The 22,156-nt window shown below is 32.6% G+C and overlaps 1 protein-coding gene and 1 pseudogene across 1 annotated transcript; both read right to left on the bottom strand.

The window, feature by feature from the left end:
• Nucleotides 1-2,306: 2,306 nt before the first annotated feature.
• On the bottom strand, nt 2,307-3,016 carry LOC126707018 (receptor-like protein EIX2; annotated as a pseudogene).
• A 15,061-nt stretch (nt 3,017-18,077) lies between these two features.
• Nucleotides 18,078-20,513, bottom strand: LOC126705280 (receptor-like protein EIX2). The gene is made up of 2 exons (XM_050404169.1): nt 19,619-20,513; nt 18,078-19,423 (listed from the first exon to the last, which is right to left on the bottom strand). The coding sequence occupies exons 1-2, from the start codon at nt 20,511-20,513 to the stop codon at nt 18,078-18,080; spliced, it is 2,241 nt and encodes a 746-aa protein (XP_050260126.1).
• Nucleotides 20,514-22,156: the final 1,643 nt, after the last annotated feature.

Raw genomic sequence — 22,156 nt, 5'->3', positions numbered from 1 at the left:
TTTTTTTGCGTAGAAGAATTTCAATATGCTGTTGCCTTAGGTTTTGTAGATGTTATGGATGCCCTTAATATGTACACTTTCTCTTCATTCATTGCTTAAAAACTTTTAGTTAATAGCTCTCTTCTATCTCTCTCTCATTAATAATTACTCTCACTTCCACTTTCTTTGTTTGTTTAGACTTCTGTAAATTTAGATTGTTTAATCTAATTAACTAAGTTGTTACTTAGGATTATTATTCAGATTTAGGTTAATTAAACAAAAACAATCATATCACTAAGTGCGGAAAAGTAAAGAAGACAAGCGATATGATAATCCAGGAAAACCAATGAAACCATCTAGTTTCAAGGTAAAAAACCTGGAGAGGATTTAATCCAAAAAATTCTCAAGGAAACAAATTCACCATATAGAATGGAAGTTTTACAATAGATTTTTCCCTAAATCTAAAACTACCTCTTATAGTACTTATTCACATGACCACATGTAGCTTCAAATTCACAGATTCTTCTATTTGAATTTATTGCACACTAACACTCCTGTTTGTCACTTTGAGATTCCATTCAAAGCTTTAGGCCATCAGCAATAGTTAATCTTGTATGCAGCAACTTAACTCAACCGGTTCTTGTGTTTGGATCTTCTTTTCGATAGATGTTTGTTGAATTAGAAGGTTACAGAATTTCTCAAATCTCACAGGAGTAACTTACAAGACTTCCCAAGACTTCTGAAACGTGAATTAGAGTTTTCCTTTTATACCTAGCAGTGTTGGACTCAATCCCTAAACGTTTTGAGGGCTTTTGGGCTTGATTTAATATCTGCAGAAAATGATTTTCAATTGGTCAAACTTTTTTCCTTGCAATTTCTAAATTCTTCTTTCTATAGTTTGCCTGTTCTTGAATCTTAACTTGAACAATGTCTAACATTGTTTTAAGACATAAATATCTTAAACTAGATATGTTTTTATACTTGATTTGCCAACATACATAAACTTAGTTCCTAAACATTTAATGCTAAATATTTAGAACCTAACACACTTTTTTCTTATTTGGTAAGTTTTGATAAAAATAAATAATTCTTGATTTGTAGTAAATGATAGAAAGCTCAATAAAGACGCAATTTATATTTTGTATCAAAGCAAAACTACATTGTTTTATGAGGCTTAACAATGATATAGATAGAAGAATTACATTGAAAACATATTTAACATTAACACTAACATTATAGGGATAAAAATGAAATAATTTCAGGGAAAAAAATGAAAACAAGACAGTTAGAGAAAGTAAGTTGTGATTGTGCCCATATAATATTAAATAAATATTACATATAATATTAAATAAATATTACATATGTTTATATGTATACGTTATAAAAATATTTGTATATTTAAGATTAGATTGTGCTAGTTTGTAAAAAAGTTTTTTTTTTTTTTTTTTTGGTAATTTATTGGCAAATATGATAGTCTATTTCATATTAAAAATTATATATAATTTTTAATAATGCAAGGTTAGTCGATCTAATTTCTATAAATTTATAAAAGGAAATTAAAATTAGTCTATCACTCTATCTAATTAACTCAAATAATATAATTCTAACTTTATTTTAATTATTTATTATTATCTATTTGTGAAAGCAAAAAAAAAAAAAAAAAATTAGTATTGGTATATATATATATATATATATATATATATATATATATATATGAAACAACAAAGGTAACAGTGCAAATAGTCCAGGATGGTAACACTCAAACATTAAACTAGATTCAAATTACAAAATTTCTCTTTGTAAATTAACTTGCTTAATTGAGAAAGGCAATGAAACAAAGCATAATATAGATCCACACCCACGCAAATGTTACAAACGGTTTCTGACACTTATTTTGACGTGAGCACCAACAGCAGCAACTCCTGATATTAGTACCAAATATAAAAAACTATCAGTCTGGATGCACTACATATATAGAATTAGAAGTAGAACTACTTCATGCAAATTGAAATTTACCACGCGGATAAAGCATATCGCCTTAAGCACCACTATGCGACCTTACCTGATATGCAATTTGAAATATTAAAATATACTTCTTGGCATGTGCGGCAAAATCAAGAAATTGTGAGATAAGGTTGGAAACAAAACACTAAAATTGAAACAAATTAATGATTTTTTATTTAAAAGAAAAAGAAAAGGGCAAAGCTCGTATCAATGAAAAATATAGAATTGCCATGTTTGCAGTTACGTTTGCTCTAGGCTAAAAAACAAAGATATGAATATGACAAGAATAAATTAATTGCTGTCTATACGTATTACATTACCTTACTAATCTCTACAGACAAAGTGGTCATCCCTGCCTCTGAATCTTCCTTTGCAATCTTGCAATGTTCACGGTTATTGTTACATAGAGCTAATCCTTCATGTTGTCCAATAACAGGAAATAGGCATGTCTCCAAGAACGCTTTAACACCAAAGAACAGCAAACTCCCCAAAACCCTATAGCAAATCCAAACCCTGTTCCCACATAAAACCATTTTTACGATTCATCTTCATTCTCTTCATTATCTTTGGTAGTCGCTTCACTTCGGCTTGGTGTTTCTTCACTTGGACACTTTTGTGTGAGTGGAGGTCCACAAAGTGCCTTGTTTCCAATAAAATAGGATGCATCGAAGCCTCGGAGTTGAGTGCCTAAAGGAATTTTCCTAGACAAATTGTTATAGGATAAGTTCAGGAATTCCAAAAAGTTTATCTCAAATATGCTAGATGGGATTTCGCCTGAAAACTGATTGCTTGACAAATCAAGTGATTCAAGCTGCTTCAACTGACCAATCATTTGAGGAATTTCTCCAATCAAGTTGTTTCTTGATACGTTGAGTGAAATCAAATCCAAAAGGCTTGAGATTTCACTTGGAAGTTTCCCAATCAGTTTGTTACTTGAAAAGTTAATGATCTTTAGTAGTCCAAGATTTCTACCATGATACTCATACTCATTTCTTTTCAACTCAACCATTACACTATCAAAATATTCTTGCGCAATGAATAGTTTCTTTTCTGAGCCATGGCTGTGAAATTATTGAGGCATTGTGGTATAGTTCCAGAAATGTCATTTAAAGAGAGGTCCAAAATTTGTAAATGTTTTAACCAACACAAATGCAATGGTATGCTTCCATTGAACATATTGGAACGAAAAGATAGAAAAATCAAGCTTGGTAGGCGTTCCCCAATCCATGCTGGTACGTTCCCAGAAAATCTATTATTTCTCATGTCCATAACTATCAAGGAACTGCAATTTCTCAATGACGAAGGTCAGTTTCCAGAGAAACTATTATTATTTAGACTCAACGTGTTGAGCACAGACAGCGAGCCCAAAGAGCTTGGAACTTCCCCAAAGAAGTGGTTGCCAGCTAAATTCAAAATGAGTAGCTTTGGCCATTGCATAAAACAATTAGGAAGTCTTCCAGATAATCTATTATGGGATAGGTCCAGGTAAGCCAACAATGGACCATTGATTTTACAAAGAGAAGAGATTGATCCTGAAAATTGATTTTTAGAGAGATTCAAGATTGTGAGATTTGTTGGAAAATGTGGTAGTGGACCCTCTAAACTGTTAGCACTCAAATCAATTGCAAGTTCATTCAATCCTTTTGTTGACACATTTGGTAACCGCCCATATATATGGTTGTTAGAAAGATTTAAAAGTTTTAATGTAGGAGGCAGGTTTGCTAACCACTCTGCTGGGATGGTATCTGAAATTTTAGTATCAGAGATCTTAAGGAAGGAAACTTTTCTTTGAGTTCGAATCCAATTTGGAAATCTAGGCTCTAAATTACAAGATGTCAAAAATATATCTTTCAGTTGGAAAAGGGGAACCCAATCAAAGCTGAATTCCAAAGAAAGATTATTATTGAACAAGACTAAAGATTGTAATTTGGAGAGCTTTGAGAAAAGAGATTCGGAGATCACACCTTCTAAAAAATTTGAATAAACAATAAGAATCTCGAGATTATATAGGTGTTTCCAATGCTTTTGGGCAAAGTCCCATTTAATTTGTTCTCTGAGAGATTTATTTCTTTTAAAGATGGAAATATAGGCAACAATCCCGTAATTTGATTATATGATAACTCCAAAACTTCTAATGAGTCTTTTGCACATCAGACAAGTTATTCATAAGCTCAAAGAGTTGTCCATTGAGATTGTTCGAGTTCAATTCACGTAATGTACATATATCCCCAAAAGATTTTGGAATGTGGGCAAATTGATTGTTACTGAGATCTAGACTTTGTAGAGAAGTAAAAGATTTCGAATGATTTAAATGGGGAAGAGATGAGAGACTCATTGGAGGAAGATCACACTCAGACATACTCAAGGTTGTTAAATTAGGGTGATGACTCACAACTTCCAGCCAATCATTGGCAACGCTACTAAGATTTATGAGATTTAGGTTAAGGGCTTCTAATGAAGACAGATGAGACAACCATTTGAAATCAATAATTTTCAAATCATTCTCGCTCAGATTGAGATATTGCAAGTGCAAAAGGTTTTCAAGCTGAAGTGGAATTGGCCCGATAGAGATCGAGATATTTTAAGTTACGTACTGAGAGAACCAATGAACTCTGGGATATGACTCTGTTTAAAATCATTGCCACCCACTGAGATCCAGAAAAGTTAAGTAAGGCAACTCAAGTAGTACCTCGCAAAGGTGGGGATTCAACCCCAAGTACATGACCTGTTTGATTGTTGCAAAGAACTCCTTCCCAATGGCAGCAATTCTTATTTTCATCTTCACGTACTCCGCCACGAAGAGAGCTTGCCAATGTCATCAACGAGGCCTTTTTTGAACTCGAGGAGTGCTTGTCTCACCCCCTCTAGACAACTCCAACTCCAACTCCAACCCCCGAAATGAATCCAAGGGCTGGTCTCAAGTGCACTAAAAGTGCTAAAAATAAAACTGCATTAACAAGTCCAGTCGGGAACGTGATCATTGTCATGGCGAGTGAGAGTAATGCATGGTTAATTTCTTAATGAAAGATGCGATAACGATGACAGGCATTCTCCAATTAAATACCCAATGCCGCAACCGCGTTTTCTCATTAAAAAATTGTATCCAATGGAGAAGTCTTATTTATTGCTTTAAGCTAGCAGCAAGACAAGGGAATCAACAGCATTAGTATTGTTAGCTTTCCATAATTTAAGAGAGAGTAATAAAGTAATTCTAGGTGCATTTTTTCTAGGTTTCACACCCATTTGTATGAATCACGTTTCTTTTTAAATTGAGAATGCATAGAACTTTGGCTTTGTGTGCAGAAGAAATATTGGACTTCCTGCTATGCTACCTTTGCTCTTTTAGGACTTTTGACCGGTCATTTTCACGTGGATTGGCCATCAATATTTGATGGAAAATGAGTCACACGGTAACTTCTTGTAGTCAAATTAATAGTAATGTTAAAATAACACACCTAGAAAGTATAGTGAAATTGCTAATCACTTTAGCATTTTTAAAATCTTAATTGACTGTGGTGTTGTCTTAGGTTTTTTTTGATTAAATTCAACTAGTGGATGTCCCGCGCGATGCGCGTGTTCGTTATTAGTTATTTTATAATACTCATACGTGTTATAATGTTTGAAAAATTAATTTCGATTATGTATATCACTAAAATAATGAATGAAAAAAAAAATTGTAACACATATCCATAAGTAACCATAATTAATTTGACTCTAAAAATGCCACTATATGCCCTTTTTTGTTTAATCAAGTGTACATGTATATTTAGTTCTTACATTTGACCGTTTCCAATATAAAATTTTTTATTATTTCCTTTTCTTTTTTTTTTTAGAAGTATTTATTTTTTTTAAAAGAAAACGCGTGAACTTTTGAAGGCTAAACATCTAAATTTAAGGTTTATAATTCCTAATTCGCAAAACTAAATATACATGCCAAGAGATTAAAAATAAAACAATAATTGAATAGGGAAATATAAACTTATACTATCATATCTTACATTTAATTTTACTTACATCTGAGTACCTTAATCACTTACAAAAATTAAACACTTTCCAAAAATATAAATAAAGACAAAATACACATACCTTTTAGAAACCCCATATGTTGTTAAAGCATTGTATCAAGCTTTGATAGTGTTGTTAAGAAGTTTAGATCATATGCATCTGAAACCAAAACCAATTTCATACTCTCTTTGACACTAATTTCTCACTCTTTGTCTCTCTATCTCTCCAGTCTTTTTTTTTTTTGGCCTTTTGATATTTTGTGAAATTGGAATATATAAAAGAACATGAAAACTAACATTAAATGAAGAAAACCTTTCATTTTTTAAATTAATGAAATTGAAAGTGGAAGAGTTCAAGAAGTTGGAAAATGGAGTAGAACCAAATCTTTTAATTTTCTGCATTTATGGCTTAAACTAATCATTGATAAGAAGATGGGAGGTGAAAGGCTAAAAGAAAAATTACTCATACAAAGCGCCACATGGCAGAAACTCATACACTTCTGCATGAGATCTCTGTTTATATATATATATATATATATATATATATATATATATATATATATATATTGATGATTGATTGATTGATTATGCGATTATATTGACCAATGAGTTACTTAGTTGAATTTAACTTATCTTGAGGGAAGATAACACCTTTATTATTGTATTTGTCAATACAAAATTATATAATTGATTTTAATTGAGAAGCCTAAGATATAACACCTAGGAAACCATATCTAAGTTTTGCTTAGCATTTGATATATTTGTTATTTAAGTTCAGAAGGATGTGGCAAGGGAGAAGGCAGATTGGGAGCAACCGCATCTTTTGCAAGAAAAAAGATACTTTTTCTGTTTTATACACTCACTTTTACAAAACACCCACATCAGTTTATCTATTCTATCATCTATTTTATTTAAATAATAATATTTCTTTAATTTTTTATTATATCAAACAAACCACTACCCACATGGCCCCACCTACCTTTTTCTTTCTTTGTTGTGAGAAGAAGACAGATGAGAGAGCAACCTGACGGGGAGAGAGAAAAAAAGAATAAAAAAATCATTTACACATAAACAGTAACCGTGCATATATGCACGGTTACTGTTCATTTGCAAAGCAGTTTTGTATATTTGCACATTTTTACAAGTATTGATGTGGGTGTTTTTTGAGTTAAAATGTGCAAAATTGAGCACTTTTTGTATTTTGCAAAATTTTGCAACCCTCTAACTATTTATATTTTGCTAAAATGCATATTTGGCCATCAATATTTTACGATTGTTTCAAAATTATCTTTTTACTTTAAAACAATCATTGTAGCAGTTTTTTTTTTTTTTTTTTTTTTGAAATATTCAGTATTTTTGGCCTTTGCAAAGACCTAATTAATTTCCTGTAGTGCAAGCATATCTCAAAAAATTACAAAGGGATAAAGAAATTGCTGAGAATGGTGATAAAAAATTGAAACAAACCTCTCCCATGCATGCCACGCCGATAACATAAATCTATTCCTAGAGAGAAAAGAATGAGTTAATTTTCATGTGCAAATGCTCCTCCTGACATGAATTGCAATGTCAAAGAAAAGCATACTCTTATAGGTTTTTGAAACAGATGCATGTCCATTCAACATTTTGAATCAACAGTGTCAAAATGCCGCTAAGAGAGAGGAGCCACACCGTCAGTAACCGCCAGTGAAATTACAAACGAAGGAGATAATAGACCAGGATAGCTAGGAACCCTTAAACATGAACTATACTCCAATTACACATGATCTGTTTGTAAATTTGCAGTATTGAATACATAGCTCGTAAACAAAGCTTATAGATGTTACAATTAAACAAGTGCAGCAACCCGCAATCATGACATGTACACCAAGATTAAAGATATCCATTAATCCAAAGACGCTAGATAGAAGTGCAACTACGAAGCTCATGCAAAATGAAATTTTCCTTTCAGTTAGTTCAAGTGTATCCAGCATCATATAATATGTGATATGCCATTTAAAAAATGAGCTGTGATTGTTACACACTGTATGAATTCGAGTTTTTCAAGTTGCACCAGACCTAGTTCTTACCCTTAATTTTATGAGTATCCAATTTCTTTAGAATCAACAGATATCCAATTATTTTTAATAATTGTTACATACAACTGACTACTAATAAAATTGTGATTTTATCTAAATGAATATAAATAACTTTCCACTTTTCATGTAAAAATTAACTATAAAAAATAATTTTATTTATAGATTTAAACTGTCAAAAGCATAGCCCGTTTATATGTATAAATATACACTTAATTTTTTTTTTTAAATTTTATAAAACTATAAATCCTTAATTAAGATTCTTATTTTTGGGGAGGGGGGTGGCCTTTTGGCCCTAACGGACAACGACCTTCTGAGAGACTGAGACCATTATACAAGTTAGCTTCTCTAGCCTCTAATTATCCGATCTACCATTATTGGGTTCACCCAGATTTTTTGTAATGCTTTAACCTGATACTCTATATGGCTTTGTTATGTTATATATAATAATTAATTAAATATTGACCATTAATTGAATTATTTGGACTCAACTGTGAAAGTATGTATTTATAAAATAACATAGCAACAACTAGTATCACGATACTAAAATGCAAAAGACTGTTATTATTTTGTCACTTTTCATATCTAAAAGGTTATTTTTAAAAAATTAAAAAAAAAAATCAATTTAGTTACTAAACGTAATATAGTTTTAAAGCACATTTTATATATATATATATATATATATATATATATATATATATATATTAATTTTGATAATAAAGCACATTATAATTATAGTTTATGAAATGCTCCAAATCTTACAAACCTTTTTTTTTTTTTTTTTTTTCAGGCTAAAGTTTTATCAATATCAAATGCACACTTTATTGAAAGGAGATATATTATGAGAAATTACTAGTGCGCACACACTATTCTACAAATTCTTACTCAAACTCGTAAAATGCACTAAAATTGTGACTCGAAGTCACGATTTCAATATATAAAAGCTTTACCTTGCTAACCTATACATAGAATGTGTCACCCTTGGCTTCAAAAGTACGTCCTCATCAATCTTGCCATGTGCATCGCCAATTTTGTTCCATAGAACCAGTCCTTCACGTTATTCAATAACAAAAAATAGGGATCAATCTCTGCAAGAACTCTTTAACTGCAAAGGTCCACAAATTCTGCAAAAGCATACAACAAATCCGACTTTGGCTCCAATATGAAACCATTTATCAAATTCATCTTCATCTTCTTCATTATCTTCATTGCGAGTTGGTTGATCACTTTGGTTTGGTGTTTCTTCACCTGGGCAGTTCTGTGGAAGTGGAGGCCCACAAAGTACCCAGTTTCCAATAAAATCATTTGCATCAAAGCTTTATAGTCATGCTTCATGGAATTTATTTCTATTCTTGCTATTACTTGGAAGTTATTTGACGTAATTCACGCATAGACACAGAGGAGATTTATTTCCCAACAAGTAGTATTGGAGCGAGTTTGGTTGCCTGTGTTGGATTAAATATCGAGGATCCAAATTATAAGTAGTAAAACATGTAGAAGTTCCAAATTTCAAGAAGTAAAACATGTAGTAACTCTAGCATAACACGTTGGAAAGAGTATCTCTAGTATTCATAGTCATGCTAGGGGATTTATTTTTAAAGAGTAATGCTTGGAGTACAACACATTTTACTACAAGTCTTACAAAGTGAGGTGACATTGACACATTAGCTATTTAAAAAAAAAAAATAACGCATAAGATTTTAACTCATTAATTTATTAGGATTTTAACAACGTTAGAACATCAATGATTGATATGGTTTTAATGTTTTATCTTAGGTTAACCTTTAAAATTCATTTCATCAATCTTTAATCTTCATTTCAAAATTATCCTTATACTAAATCTCAAACATTACTCATTTATATAATAATGTCAAAAATATGAAATGTAGTATTTATTGTTGCTATACTTTTATTGAGCCATCTCAACATAGCATTTAGGTCCATCTTGGTCCATCTGGGTCTACTTGGTTCATTTTGGTCCAATTAGTCCATTCGGTCCACTTCGCTTCATTTCGCCTCATTTGGTCCATTTTAGTCCATTTCAGTCCACCTCGGACCATTTGGTGATGCTTTTGGAGGAGAAATTTGTGTAGAAAGAATAGTTACTTCATTGACAATTATGCCACCTTCTTAGTATAATGTTGATAGGTTCTTGATAAAATTATATTTTTCTCTTGTTATTAAAATCTTGTATTTTTTTTTTCTAATATAAGTAATGAATTTACTTATATTTGCCTTCACTTTAGGTCATTCATGATGTATTGAGGATAAACCGTGTGTAAGGAGTATTGAAAACAAATTCCAACCATACATTACATTATTTACAAAATATCTCAGCTTATATAATACTTAAAGGTAAAATGTATTATGTTTCCTTGAAAAAAACCTTACAAAATTTAAATCACTTTCAAATAACAAATATAAATAGCTTAATTTAGAAAATATAATATATTGTATCAACTATATTTTATTAGAAAATAATCACATCATTTTAAGAAGAGTTTGAAACTAACACTTATAAGTTTCATTTACTATTTTCATTTTTCACTAAAAAAAAAAAAAAACTTATGAAATTTTTTCATGCACGCATCACGTGGATTTAAAACTAGTTGATCAATAAAAAATTAAAATTGTATGGTTAAATTGCATATTTGTTCATCAATCTTAACCTATGTTTCAAAATTATCCTTATACTTTAAAATGTTTCAAATAGTCCTTGTAATGTTTATTTTATTTTATTTTTTGGTCTATTGCAGTGGTTTTCGCCATTCCGCAAGACCTAATTTCTTATAGTGCAAGTTGTTGGTGCAAACACAATAATAATGGAAATAACACAACGAGAAACTGAATAATACTTCTTAATATCATTAATGTAAAGGAAGAAACATTTCCATTTTTGATACCTCCACCTTTCACCTCTCCCTTGCGTACGTATCTAGCCCAATATCTGAGACAATTCATGTTAGCCCATTAATCACTACAATTAAAAAGAATAAAACAGTCTCTCTCATTTTCAATGTGGGAATAAACATTTTCACTAACTCCTCATCTTCCATATTCACTCCCATATCTTTACATTTATATTGTAACATTTATTCCTTTTAATTATTTAATATTAAAATGCTCCAACGATCCCCCACTCATTTTAATATTAAATTTTTTAGTTAAAGAGAGATTACCAGGCAAAGACGGGTCACTATGCATTATGAAGGTGTGCTCTGCATTGAACCTTCACTCAGTAAAATAGCGATCTCAACTCCAGACTCGTAGTGGTCTCCGACTTGAACTAGGACTGCTTTAGGGAAATTAATTAAGTGTCATTGCTTACACATAACAACCCAGGTGTTGACATGAGCTTTTATAGCTAGCACTTTACGCCCGTGTGCTGATCTCGGTTTCATGAGTGTATTTGAGATTAAGTCCAAATCTCATAAGAAGCAGCCCCACCCCCACACTCACATAGGTGAAATTTTGTCAAGAGTGCTCCTATAATTTTGACACCCCACTCATACGAGCTACAAATTTCATTAAGAGTTTTTTACTCAACTTCTCCACATTACAGGATAAATGTACTTACATCATAGGGATGAACAATTAAAAAATTATTTACAAAATAAATAATTAAAAAAAATAAATTGTGCATTTCTTACGATTATCGTATGATTCGTTTTTCCCATTGAACCCAATTCTTAGGATCTTTGGTCCTTGGGTTGGGTATCCTCATACATGGCTCATAATTCTATGGACTTTAGTCCCATCCCCCTCGATGTATTCCAGACTCTATCTTTTGCCAAGGCCTTGGTAAATGGATCTACAAGATTATCATTAAATTTAATATAATCCACAGTTATGATACCACTACTCAAATAAGATCGCACGGTATTGTGTTTTCTTCTTATAGGTCTGGATTTACCATTGTAGTAATGGTTTTTAACTCTACCAATTGCGGCAGTAATATCACAATGAATTAATATAGGTGGAATTGGTTTTTCCCAAAGTGGAATTTCATATAACAAATCTCTAAGCCAATTTGCCTTTTCACTAGCTGAAACTAATGTTATTAATTCAGCTTTCATTGTTGAATTAGCAATTATTGTTTGCTTTTTAGATTTCCAACAAATAGCACCACTACCTACGGTAAAAATATAACCAGTGGTAGAGAGAGAATCACCTGAGAAAGTATTCCAATCGGCATCACTAAAAGCTTCAATCACAGCAGGGTATTTTTTATAAAATAAGCCATAGCTTTTGGTACCAATTAAATATCTTATAACTCGCTCAATAGCTAGCCAATGATCTTTACTAGGCTTGCTAGTAAATTTGCTAAGCACTCCTACTGCATATGCAATGTCAGGTCTAGTACAATCAGTAGCATAACGCAAACTACCAATGATGCTAGCATAATCCTTTTGATTAAAAATCTCATCATCATTATTCATAGGAAATAAATAAACACTAGAATCAAAAGGAGTAGCTACACTTTTATGATCATGAAAATTATATTTTCTCAACATAATGTGATTGATCGATCAAGATATATTCCATCACATGCTTTTGTAATTTTTATGCCTAAAATAAAATTAGCCTCACCAAGATCTTTCATATCAAAATGGCTTTTAAGCATATTTTTTGTCTCATTTATAACATGCATATTTGAGCCAAAAATCAACATATCATCCACATAGAGGCTAATAATAACATGTAAATTATTCCATGATTTAGAATAAATACATTTATCACATTCATTTGATTTATAATCATTCTCAATCATGCAGGAATGAAACTTTTCATGCCACTGTTTTGGTGCTTGTTTTAAGCCATATAGGGATTTAGTTAGCTTACATACCTTGCTTTCTTGTCCAGGCTCTACAAAGCCTTCAGGTTGATCCATATAAATCTCTTCCTCTAGGTCCCCATTTAGAAAAGCAGTTTTTACATCCATTTGATGAATTTTCAAATAAAAAATTGCAGCAATAGCAATTAACAATCTAATAGATGTAATTCTTGTTACCGGAGAAAAAGTATCAAAGAAATCAAGATCATCTTTTTGTTTAAAGCCTTTTGCAACAAGTCTAGCTTTAAACTTATCTATTGATCCATCCGGTTTCAACTTTTTTCTAAGGACTCATTTACAACCTATGGTCTTACAACCCGGTGGAAGATCTACTAATTTCCAAGTTCTATTAGATATTAGAGATTTCATCTCATCATTTACAGCCTCTTTCCAAAATATAGCATCAGGTGATGTTAAAGCCTCTTTTAAATTTTGGGGATTTTCCTTAATGTTAAAAACATAATAATCAGGACCAAAATCCTTTTCAACTCTAGCTCTTTTACTCCTTCTAGTTTCCATTTCAAAATTTTCTTGATTTTGTAAATGTGAAGTAGAAGAACTAGGTTGTGACAAAATATTTTCTTCACCCCCACTATTTTTCAATTTAAAAGGAAATTTTTCTTCATGAAAAATTGCATCACTATATTCAAAAATTATTTTGTTTTCAAGATCAAAAAATCTATAGGCTGCACTATTAATCGCATAACCAAGAAAAGCACAGGTAGTAGCTCTTATACCTAATTTAGGTATTTTAGGGTCAATAAGCCTTACATAAGCAAGACAACCCCATACTCTCAAATATCCCAAATTTGGCTTATGTCCTTTCCACATCTCAAAAGGTGTGGTATGTGACTTTTTATGTGACACCATATTCAAAACATGACATGCAGTTAAAATAGCTTCACCCCAAAAATGTAAAGGTGCACTAGATTCAATTAACATGGCATTTGTTAACTCAATTAGAGTTCTATTTTTTCTTTCAGCCACACCATTAGAAGCAAGTGAATATGATGCAGTAGTTTTATGGATAATTCCCAAAGACTAAACAAATGAGTTGAATGCACTTGATTCATACTCACGGCCTCTATCACTTCTTATTCTTTTTATTTTTCTACCGAATTAATTTTCAACTTCTTTTAAAAAATCTTGAAATTTTTCAAAAGCATCACTTTTATTTTTCAACAAATAAACAGTTGTATATTTTGAGAAATCATCAATAAAAGTGATAATATATCTATTTCCTCCACGAGTTAAAATTCCCTCAAATTCACATAAATCAGAGTGAATTAACTCAAGCAATTCGATATTTCTTACAACACTTTTATGAGGTCTTTTTGTAATCTTAACTTGACTACAAGTTTCACAAATTTCAAAATCTTTTGACAGTCTTGGAATTAATCCTAAACTACTCATGATTCCCACATATCTACTATTTGTATGACACAAACGAGCATGCCAAAAATTAATAGAAGAAAGCATATAAACTGAACTGGTAGATGCTTTATTATTCTCAATATTCAATTTAAACATTCCATCACAAGCATAACCCTTGCCCACAAATAATCCTTTTTTAGTGATTACATAATTATCAAATTCCATAGTTTGCTTGAAGCCAACCTTGTTAAGCAAAAAATTGACATCAAATTCTTCCTCATGGACGGAATGTAAAGTACATCTTTCAATGTTAGCACACGTCCAGAAGTGAATTTCAATTTAATCTCACCACTCCCAAGAACGTTGGTTGTGCTAGAGTCACCAAGCATAACCGTTTTTTCTTCTTCAAAAGGAGTGTACAACTTGAACCAGTTTTTATCATAGTAGACGTGCCTATTAGCACTAGAATCTACCCACTACCCTTCAACATATTGCACCATATTGATGTCTGTAATCATAGCCACTAAAGGCTCTTCAGTTACGTTAATCTGCGGGACAGATTCACGTTTCTGAAATTTGAAAAATTGAGCAATATGCCCATTCTTGCCATAGACAAAACAGGATCTATTAAATTGATCTTGTGAAGGGGGTCCTTGGTTCTTATTGTAATTTTTATTCGGGTTCCCCCTTCCTTGAGGTCTATTATTATTTTTAAAGGCTCTCTTTTTAGGCTTCAATTGACCATTTCTAGGAAAATGATTTTTGGGCATATTATTATTGGATGAAATATGGTTTACCTTTGTGGTGGAATTACCATTGCTCTCTTGTGTCATGAGTGCATCTTGTCCTCTAGCCTCCTCCTCCACATGGATGCGTGTGATCAAAGTCTCTAAGGATGTCTCCTTTTGTTTGTGTCGCAAAGTCTTTTGGAACTCCCTCCAAGATTGTGGTAGTTTGTCAATTATGCCAGCTACCACCAAATTGTCTCCAATCTTTATGCCTTCGGATCTCAATTCTGCCACAATCATTTGGAAGTCTTGTGCTTGATCCAGCACCAATTTTTCATCCACCATTTGGTAACGGAAAAATCTACTAGCAGCATACTTCTTTGCACCTGCCTCCTTGGTATCATACTTGCTTTGTAAATTTTTCCAAATTTTTTTGGCAGAATTGTAAGTTGTATCATAATAATCATAGAAATGATCGGCAAGACAATTCAATAGATAAAAGCGATAATTATATTCATCTTTTGTATACTTATTTATTTTTTCTTGATGGAGAATATATTCTTCCTCACTCATCTCATCGGTAGGAACTTTTGATGGATTCTTGTCAGTGAGGATGTAGGATGTTAGTTTGTAGACACCTTAAAATACAATTGGATTAACCTAGATAATTAGCCAAGTTGTTACTTAGTCCAAATTCCAAATCTAGGTTACCGCAATCAAACAATTATATCATTCAAAGCAGCGGAAAAATAAATAACACAACGATATGATAACCCAGGAAAACCAAACCGGTAAAAAAACCTGGGGAGAATTTAACCTAACTATCCTCAAGGTAAAAAGAAAATCTACTAGAAGGAATCGAAGTTCATACAATAAGACTTACAAGCCCCCACACTCGACTTCTTATTGCTACCCACCAGTAGAACTTACTAACACGACCACGTGCAAACTCTAAATCCACGGACTCCTTCTTTCTTTGGCCTTTGCAAAATACAAACACCCCTGTTTGTGACTTTGAGATCCCACTCAAAGGTTTAGCAACACAAACTCTCCTGTTTGTGACTCCAAGATCACCCTTGAAGGTTTAGATCATCAACACCTTTGATGACGAGAGAACGCAGCAACTTCTACAATACCGGATCTTGAGATTCTTCAAGGAATAGCACCGGTAGAAGACATAAGAGAGCTTTTTAGGAATAAAACCCTAAATATAAAAGAGGCACACTCTTTTCTCTCTGAAAAGCCACATAAAAATGTGCTTAGGGTTTCCTTTATATACTGGGAGAAGTAGATTAGAAACCCTAATCCTTAATGGGCTTGAACTGCTGTTTGGGTTTAATTAAAATTCTGCAGATACGACTTTCGATCGATCGAGCCTGTTATTCGAACAATCGAACCAGAAAGAATATGAAATCTTCTTCCTGTAGCTTGTATGTTCTTGAATCTTGACTTGAATCACCTTGAGCATTGTCTAATAATACCTATAGACTCTAAGATCTATATCTAGACAAGTTTGTGTTCACGATTTGCCAATTGTTCTAAACATTTAGAACCTAACATAGGAGACTTTGAGAAGACTCAAGTAGAAGAGGACATTTCCTTTCCACCTCTTGAAGTGGGCTCCCTTAAAGCGAAAGGCTTGTTGAGATCTCCAACAGGCTCATTTGGTTTCTCTTGTGTAGGCTCCATGTATTGAATCTCTTTAAAATTGTTGGTGAAAACACAATAATAATGGAAATAACATAACGAGAAACTGAATAATACTTCTGAATATTATTAATGTAAAGGAAGAAATTACACAATACTATTTGGATTGAGGCACGACACTTGCTCTCTTTAAGGAAATTCAAGCCCTTGGTTGGCTAAACTTTGTAACCGGTGTAGATCGTCTCTGACTTGTCTCCCCCAGGATACAACAGCCCAACGAGTGTCGTATGGTTAGAACAACCTTTGCATAAAGTGTTCAAACCCAAAGCTCCACCAGAAAGAACACCCTTCTTTGACAATTTTTTGTGTATATTGTAGTAACTTGGATTGTGTCTAAATGAGTCTATTTATAGGCTCAATGGGCCTCACGAAATTACTACCCAATTTATAAACTCAATTCTCCACCAGAAAGAACACCCTTCTTTGACAAGAACCTCTCTTTATTTTTTTTATTTTTTATTTTTTGTATATTGCAGTCACTTGGATTGTGTCTAAATGAGTCTATTTATAGGCACAATGGGCCTCACAAAATTATTACCCAATTTATTCTGATTAATTTGATATCTCCACCCTTCACCTCCCCCTTGCGCACGTATCTAACCCAATATCTGAGACAATTCATGTTAGCCCATTAATCATCACAATTAAAAAGAATAAAATAGTTTCTCTCCTTTTCAATGTGAGATTAAACATTTTTACTAACTCCTCATCTTCCATATTCACTCCCATATCTTTACATTTATGTTGTAACATTTATTCATTTTAATTATTTAATATTAAAATGCTCCAACACCAGTGTATCTCATCAAAATAAGGAGTGACAAAGAAGTTGCTGAGAAAGAAGGTGATAAAAAAAAAAGGGTAAAAACGTCTCTCCAATGCCATGCAAACGTTATGAATTTATTCTTAGAGAATGGAAGTGTCATTTCACGTGCAACTGCTGCTCCTAACATGAATTGCATCAAAGAAAAGTATACCTCTAAGAGATTTTTGAAACAGGCATACATTTCCAATCAACATTTTGATTCAACAATGTCAAAATGCAGCCAAGATATAGAGGAGCTACACTGTTAGTAACCACCAATACTGGAATCACAAACTAAGACTGGATATATAGGAACGCTCAAACATTAACTAAACTCCAATTACACATGACATGTTTGTCATTTTGCATTATTGAATGCCATAGCGAGTAAAAATATGGTGCTGTGAGAGAAAGTATTATGTACATATACACTAGTTAAAAGTCCATAAAAACCATAGACATCTTATTTGATAACCTCTTGCTACAAACAAAGTGGTCACCCCTAGTTCTTAAACTTCCACCGCAATCTTTTCATGCACATTGCCAATTTTGTTGCATAGAGCCAGTCCTTCATGTTGTCCAGAAACAGAAGTAAGCACCCCTCCAAGAACTCTTAAAGACCAAAGGTCCACAAATTCCCCAAAATCCTATAAAAAATCCAAATCCTGCTACAGCAAAAAACCATTTCTCAAATTCATCTCCATCCTTTTCATTATCTTCATTGCCATCATGATCAGTTGGTTGATCACTTTGGTTTGGTGTTTCTTCACCTGGGCACTTATTTGGAAGTGGAGGCCCATAAAGTGCCCAGTTTCCAATAAAATCAACTGCATCAAAGCTTTGTAGGTGAGTGCCTGAAGGAATTTTTCTAGACAAATTGTTGTAAGACAAGTCCAAGTCGCTTAGGAAATGTAACTCTGACATGCTAGATGGGATTTCATTTGAAAATTGATTCCTTGACATATCAAGTGATTGCAACTGCTTCAACTGTCCGATCATTTGTGGGATTTCTCCAATTAACTTGTTTCTTGATATGTTCAGAACAACCAACTCCAAGAGGCTCGAGATTTCACTTGGAACTTTCCCTATCAATTTGTTACTTACAAGGTTAATGATCTTTAATAGTCCAAGATATTTTCCGTACTCCAACTCCCTTCCTTTCATTATAACCATTGCATCATTAATGAATTCTTCTGTATCATCATAATCATAAACATATGAATCAGTGTAATTACTACCAATGATTCCACTGAACAAATCTCCTTTTTGAGCCATGGTAGTGAAATTGTTGAAGCATTGTGGTATAGTTCCAGATATGTTATTTACAGAAAGATCCAAGATTCGTAAATATTTCAACCAACATAGATTCAATGGTATGCTTCCACCAAACTTATTGGAACGTAGGATAAGAATATTCAACAGTGGCAAGCCCTCCCCAATCCAAGCTGGTACTGATCCAGAGAATTTATTGTTTCCCAAGTCTACAAACTTCAACAAACTGCAATTTTTTAGAGGCAAAGGTAATTCTCCAGAGAAACTATTATTGCGCAAAATCAAAGTATGCAGCTGAGACAAAGAGCCAAAAGAGCTTGGAATTTCCCCAGTGAAATTGTTGCCAGCCAAGTTCAGAATGAGTAGCTTACGCAAATGCATAAAACAATTGGGGAGATGTCCAGATAAAAGGTTGTCTGAGAGGTCTAGGAAATTTAAAATCCCACCCCTGATTTTAGAAACAGACGAAGCTATCCCCGAAAAACGATTTTCGGCTATACTCAAGACTGTCATTTTAGGTGGGAAAACAAAAAGATGCAGTAGACCCTCCAATCGGTTACCACTCATATCTAGATATTGCAAAGTAGGAGGCAAGTCAAAAAACCATTTAGGAATCTTATCCGAAATTCCAGTATCGGAGATATCTAGGATAGAAATGTTCCAATGAGTTTGGAGCTAGCTTGGAAATCTAGGACCTAGCTCGCAATATGTGAAGTATATGACTTGCAATTGAAAAGGGGGAACCCAATTGAAGTTCAATTCTAGAGCTAGGGAACTATTTGACAGGTCTAAAAACCACAAGTTGGACAAGTTTGATAGATGGACTTCAGTGACCATACCATGTAAAGAATTGAAAGAAATATCAAATTGCTCGAGCTGGTGTAGGTTTCCAATTCCTTTGGGCACAGTCCCAGTTATATTGTTGGACGCAAGATACAATTGTTTTAAGGACGGAAATACTGAGAAGTCAGGCAACGATCCCGTAATATGATTCAATGATAAATCCAACATCTCTAGTGAGTCTTTCGCACACCCAGACAAGCTATTGATGAACTCAACAAGTTGTCCATTGAGCTTATTATCGGAGAGGGACAATGAACTTAGAGTACATATATTTCCTAAGGACTTTGGTAACTTACCTTCAAGTTGGTTTTCGTCTAGACTGCGACTTTCAAGAGAATTCATTTTGACAAAGGCATCTGGAATTGAACCTTGTAAATGATTTGAGGAGAGGTCAATAGACTCCAAGTGGGAAAGGTTTCCAAGTTTGTAAGGAATAGTCCCACCAAACTCAGCCTCTAAGAGATTTAGGTTCTTTAAGTTATTGAAAGAACCAATAAACTCTGGGATTTGGCTCATATTGAAATCATTGTAACTGAGGTCCAAAGAACTCAAATGATGCAATTCAAGCAGTGAAGAACTAATGTTACATTGCAAAGGTTGTGTTTTTTCTGAATCACCCTGAAGATCAAGCTTGAGTACATGGCCTGTTTGCTTGCTGCAATGAACTCCTTTCCAGTTGCAGCAGTTCTTGTTTTCATCTTGGCTTGCCCATGAAGAGAGCCTACCATAGTCATCAACAAGGCCTTTTTTGAACTCAAGGAGTGCCTGTCTCTCACTCTCTATGCACCTAACGTTAGCATCTTCAACCCCTGAAATAAATCCAAGGGCTGGTTTCAATTGCAGTAAAAGCATTAAAAATGCATGGAGAAGTTTAAGGGATCTTCTCCCCATAATTGTTGACATGGGCTAGGAAAATAACAATTGAAAATGCAGCAAGCTTTGGTTTTTTTCGTAGCTCTCAAATGCTAAGTAAGCATCAATTACTAATAACTAGCCTCTCACGCGCGTGCTCAGAGGCTTTTCTATTTTTTTGGGTAAGAGTTAATTTAGAGCATTTATTATAATTTGGGATTACTACATTTTCCAATCACAAAAAAAACCTAGGAGTGTGATGAGTATTATTTATAATTTGGAATTACTACATTTTCCAATCACAAAAAAAGCCTAGGGGTGTGATGAGTATTATGTGCGGTGAAATAATTTTTCATCACACCCCTAGGTTTTTTTTGTGATTGGAAAATATAGTAATCCCAAATTATAATAAATGCTCTAAATTAACTCTTATCCAAAAAAATAGAAGAGCCTCTGAGCACGCACGTGAGCGCGTACTCAGAGGCTAGTATTTTATAAGGTATGTAACATTTTCTATGGAGTAGTAAATTAATAAGATTTTTGTTAAAGGAAATGCTCCTAAAAAGATCCTAAAATTTAGTAACTACCGATCCACGTTTTCTTTTTTTTCTTTTTTCTTTTTTTTTTCTTTTCTTTTTGTGTTTTTTCCTTTTTGGTGTTGTTGATGTTGTTCTTTTTTTTCAAATTTTATGTATGACAGTTGTCATTTTTTGTCAAATCCTAAAATGTAGTTTTTTTTAATCCTAAAATTTAGCCATTTACTACACATCCATAACATAAGTAAATGAAAGCTTAAATTGAAAATTTTATGGCGGGAGATACATATTAATTGTATAAAACCACAATTGTATTTTGAGATTTTTTTTAAAAAAATAAAGTATTAAATGGTGCTTTAACCTTAAAAAAAAGGCTAATACAATTGGGAATTAATGATTAGAAGTATCTAGAAAAAAATTGTATAAAAAAAAGTATTAAATGGTGCTTTAACCTTAAAAAAAAGGCTAATACAATTGGGAATTAATGATTAGAAGTATCTAGAAAAAAATTGTATAAAAAAAAGTATTAAATGGTGCTTTAACCTTAACAAAAGGCTTATACAATTGGGAATTAATGATTAGAAGTATCTAGAAAAAAAAATTGTATAAAAACTTCATGATTGTTTGTTGAGAAGAAAAAAAAATACTATAAAGTATTATTAAAGGTGGCTTAACAAAAACCCAATAGGAATAATAATGAACTTTTATTTTAATTCGACAATGTTGTTCTTCTAAATTTTTTATTGAACAAAAGTACACTAAATGTAGTTTAAGTTCATAGCAGTAGGAACATCATCCAAATTCACGTTTAAGTTCAAATTTATGTTTTCCTCTTTTTATTTTATTTTATTTTTCTTTTAAATCTCTTCCATATTTTGGGAAAAAAAAGAAAAAGAAAAAAGACTTCTACTATAAAACCACTACTATAACTTCTCCATCCATATCCTTATATATTTAGGCACTAACATATTTGATTTTGAAAGAAAATAAAAGGCTAAATTTTAGGGAAATTTAAAAGATTAAGGTGGGGAATTGGTGTGACCCTATCCTTATTTAAAAGTTTATTAAAAAAAAAAAAAAACTACATGTTTAAAAATAATCCCATGTTCTATCCATGTACTATTTAAAAAAATCCCACTTTCTATC

This window comes from Quercus robur, chromosome 11, assembly GCF_932294415.1.
Source record: "Quercus robur chromosome 11, dhQueRobu3.1, whole genome shotgun sequence".
NCBI lineage: Eukaryota > Viridiplantae > Streptophyta > Magnoliopsida > Fagales > Fagaceae > Quercus > Quercus robur.
The sequence above is the reverse complement of the archived record's forward strand: the minus strand, read 5'-3'. Positions and strand labels throughout refer to the sequence as shown.

Coding starts and splice junctions, on each gene's coding strand:
- LOC126705280 (XM_050404169.1), bottom strand. CDS start 20,513: ATGGGGAGAAGATCCCTTAAACTTCTCCATGCATTTTTAATGCTTTTA. Junction 19,424..19,618: donor TTCTTTCAATTCTTTACATG/GTATGGTCACTG, acceptor TTTCTATCCTAG/ATATCTCCGATACTGGAATT.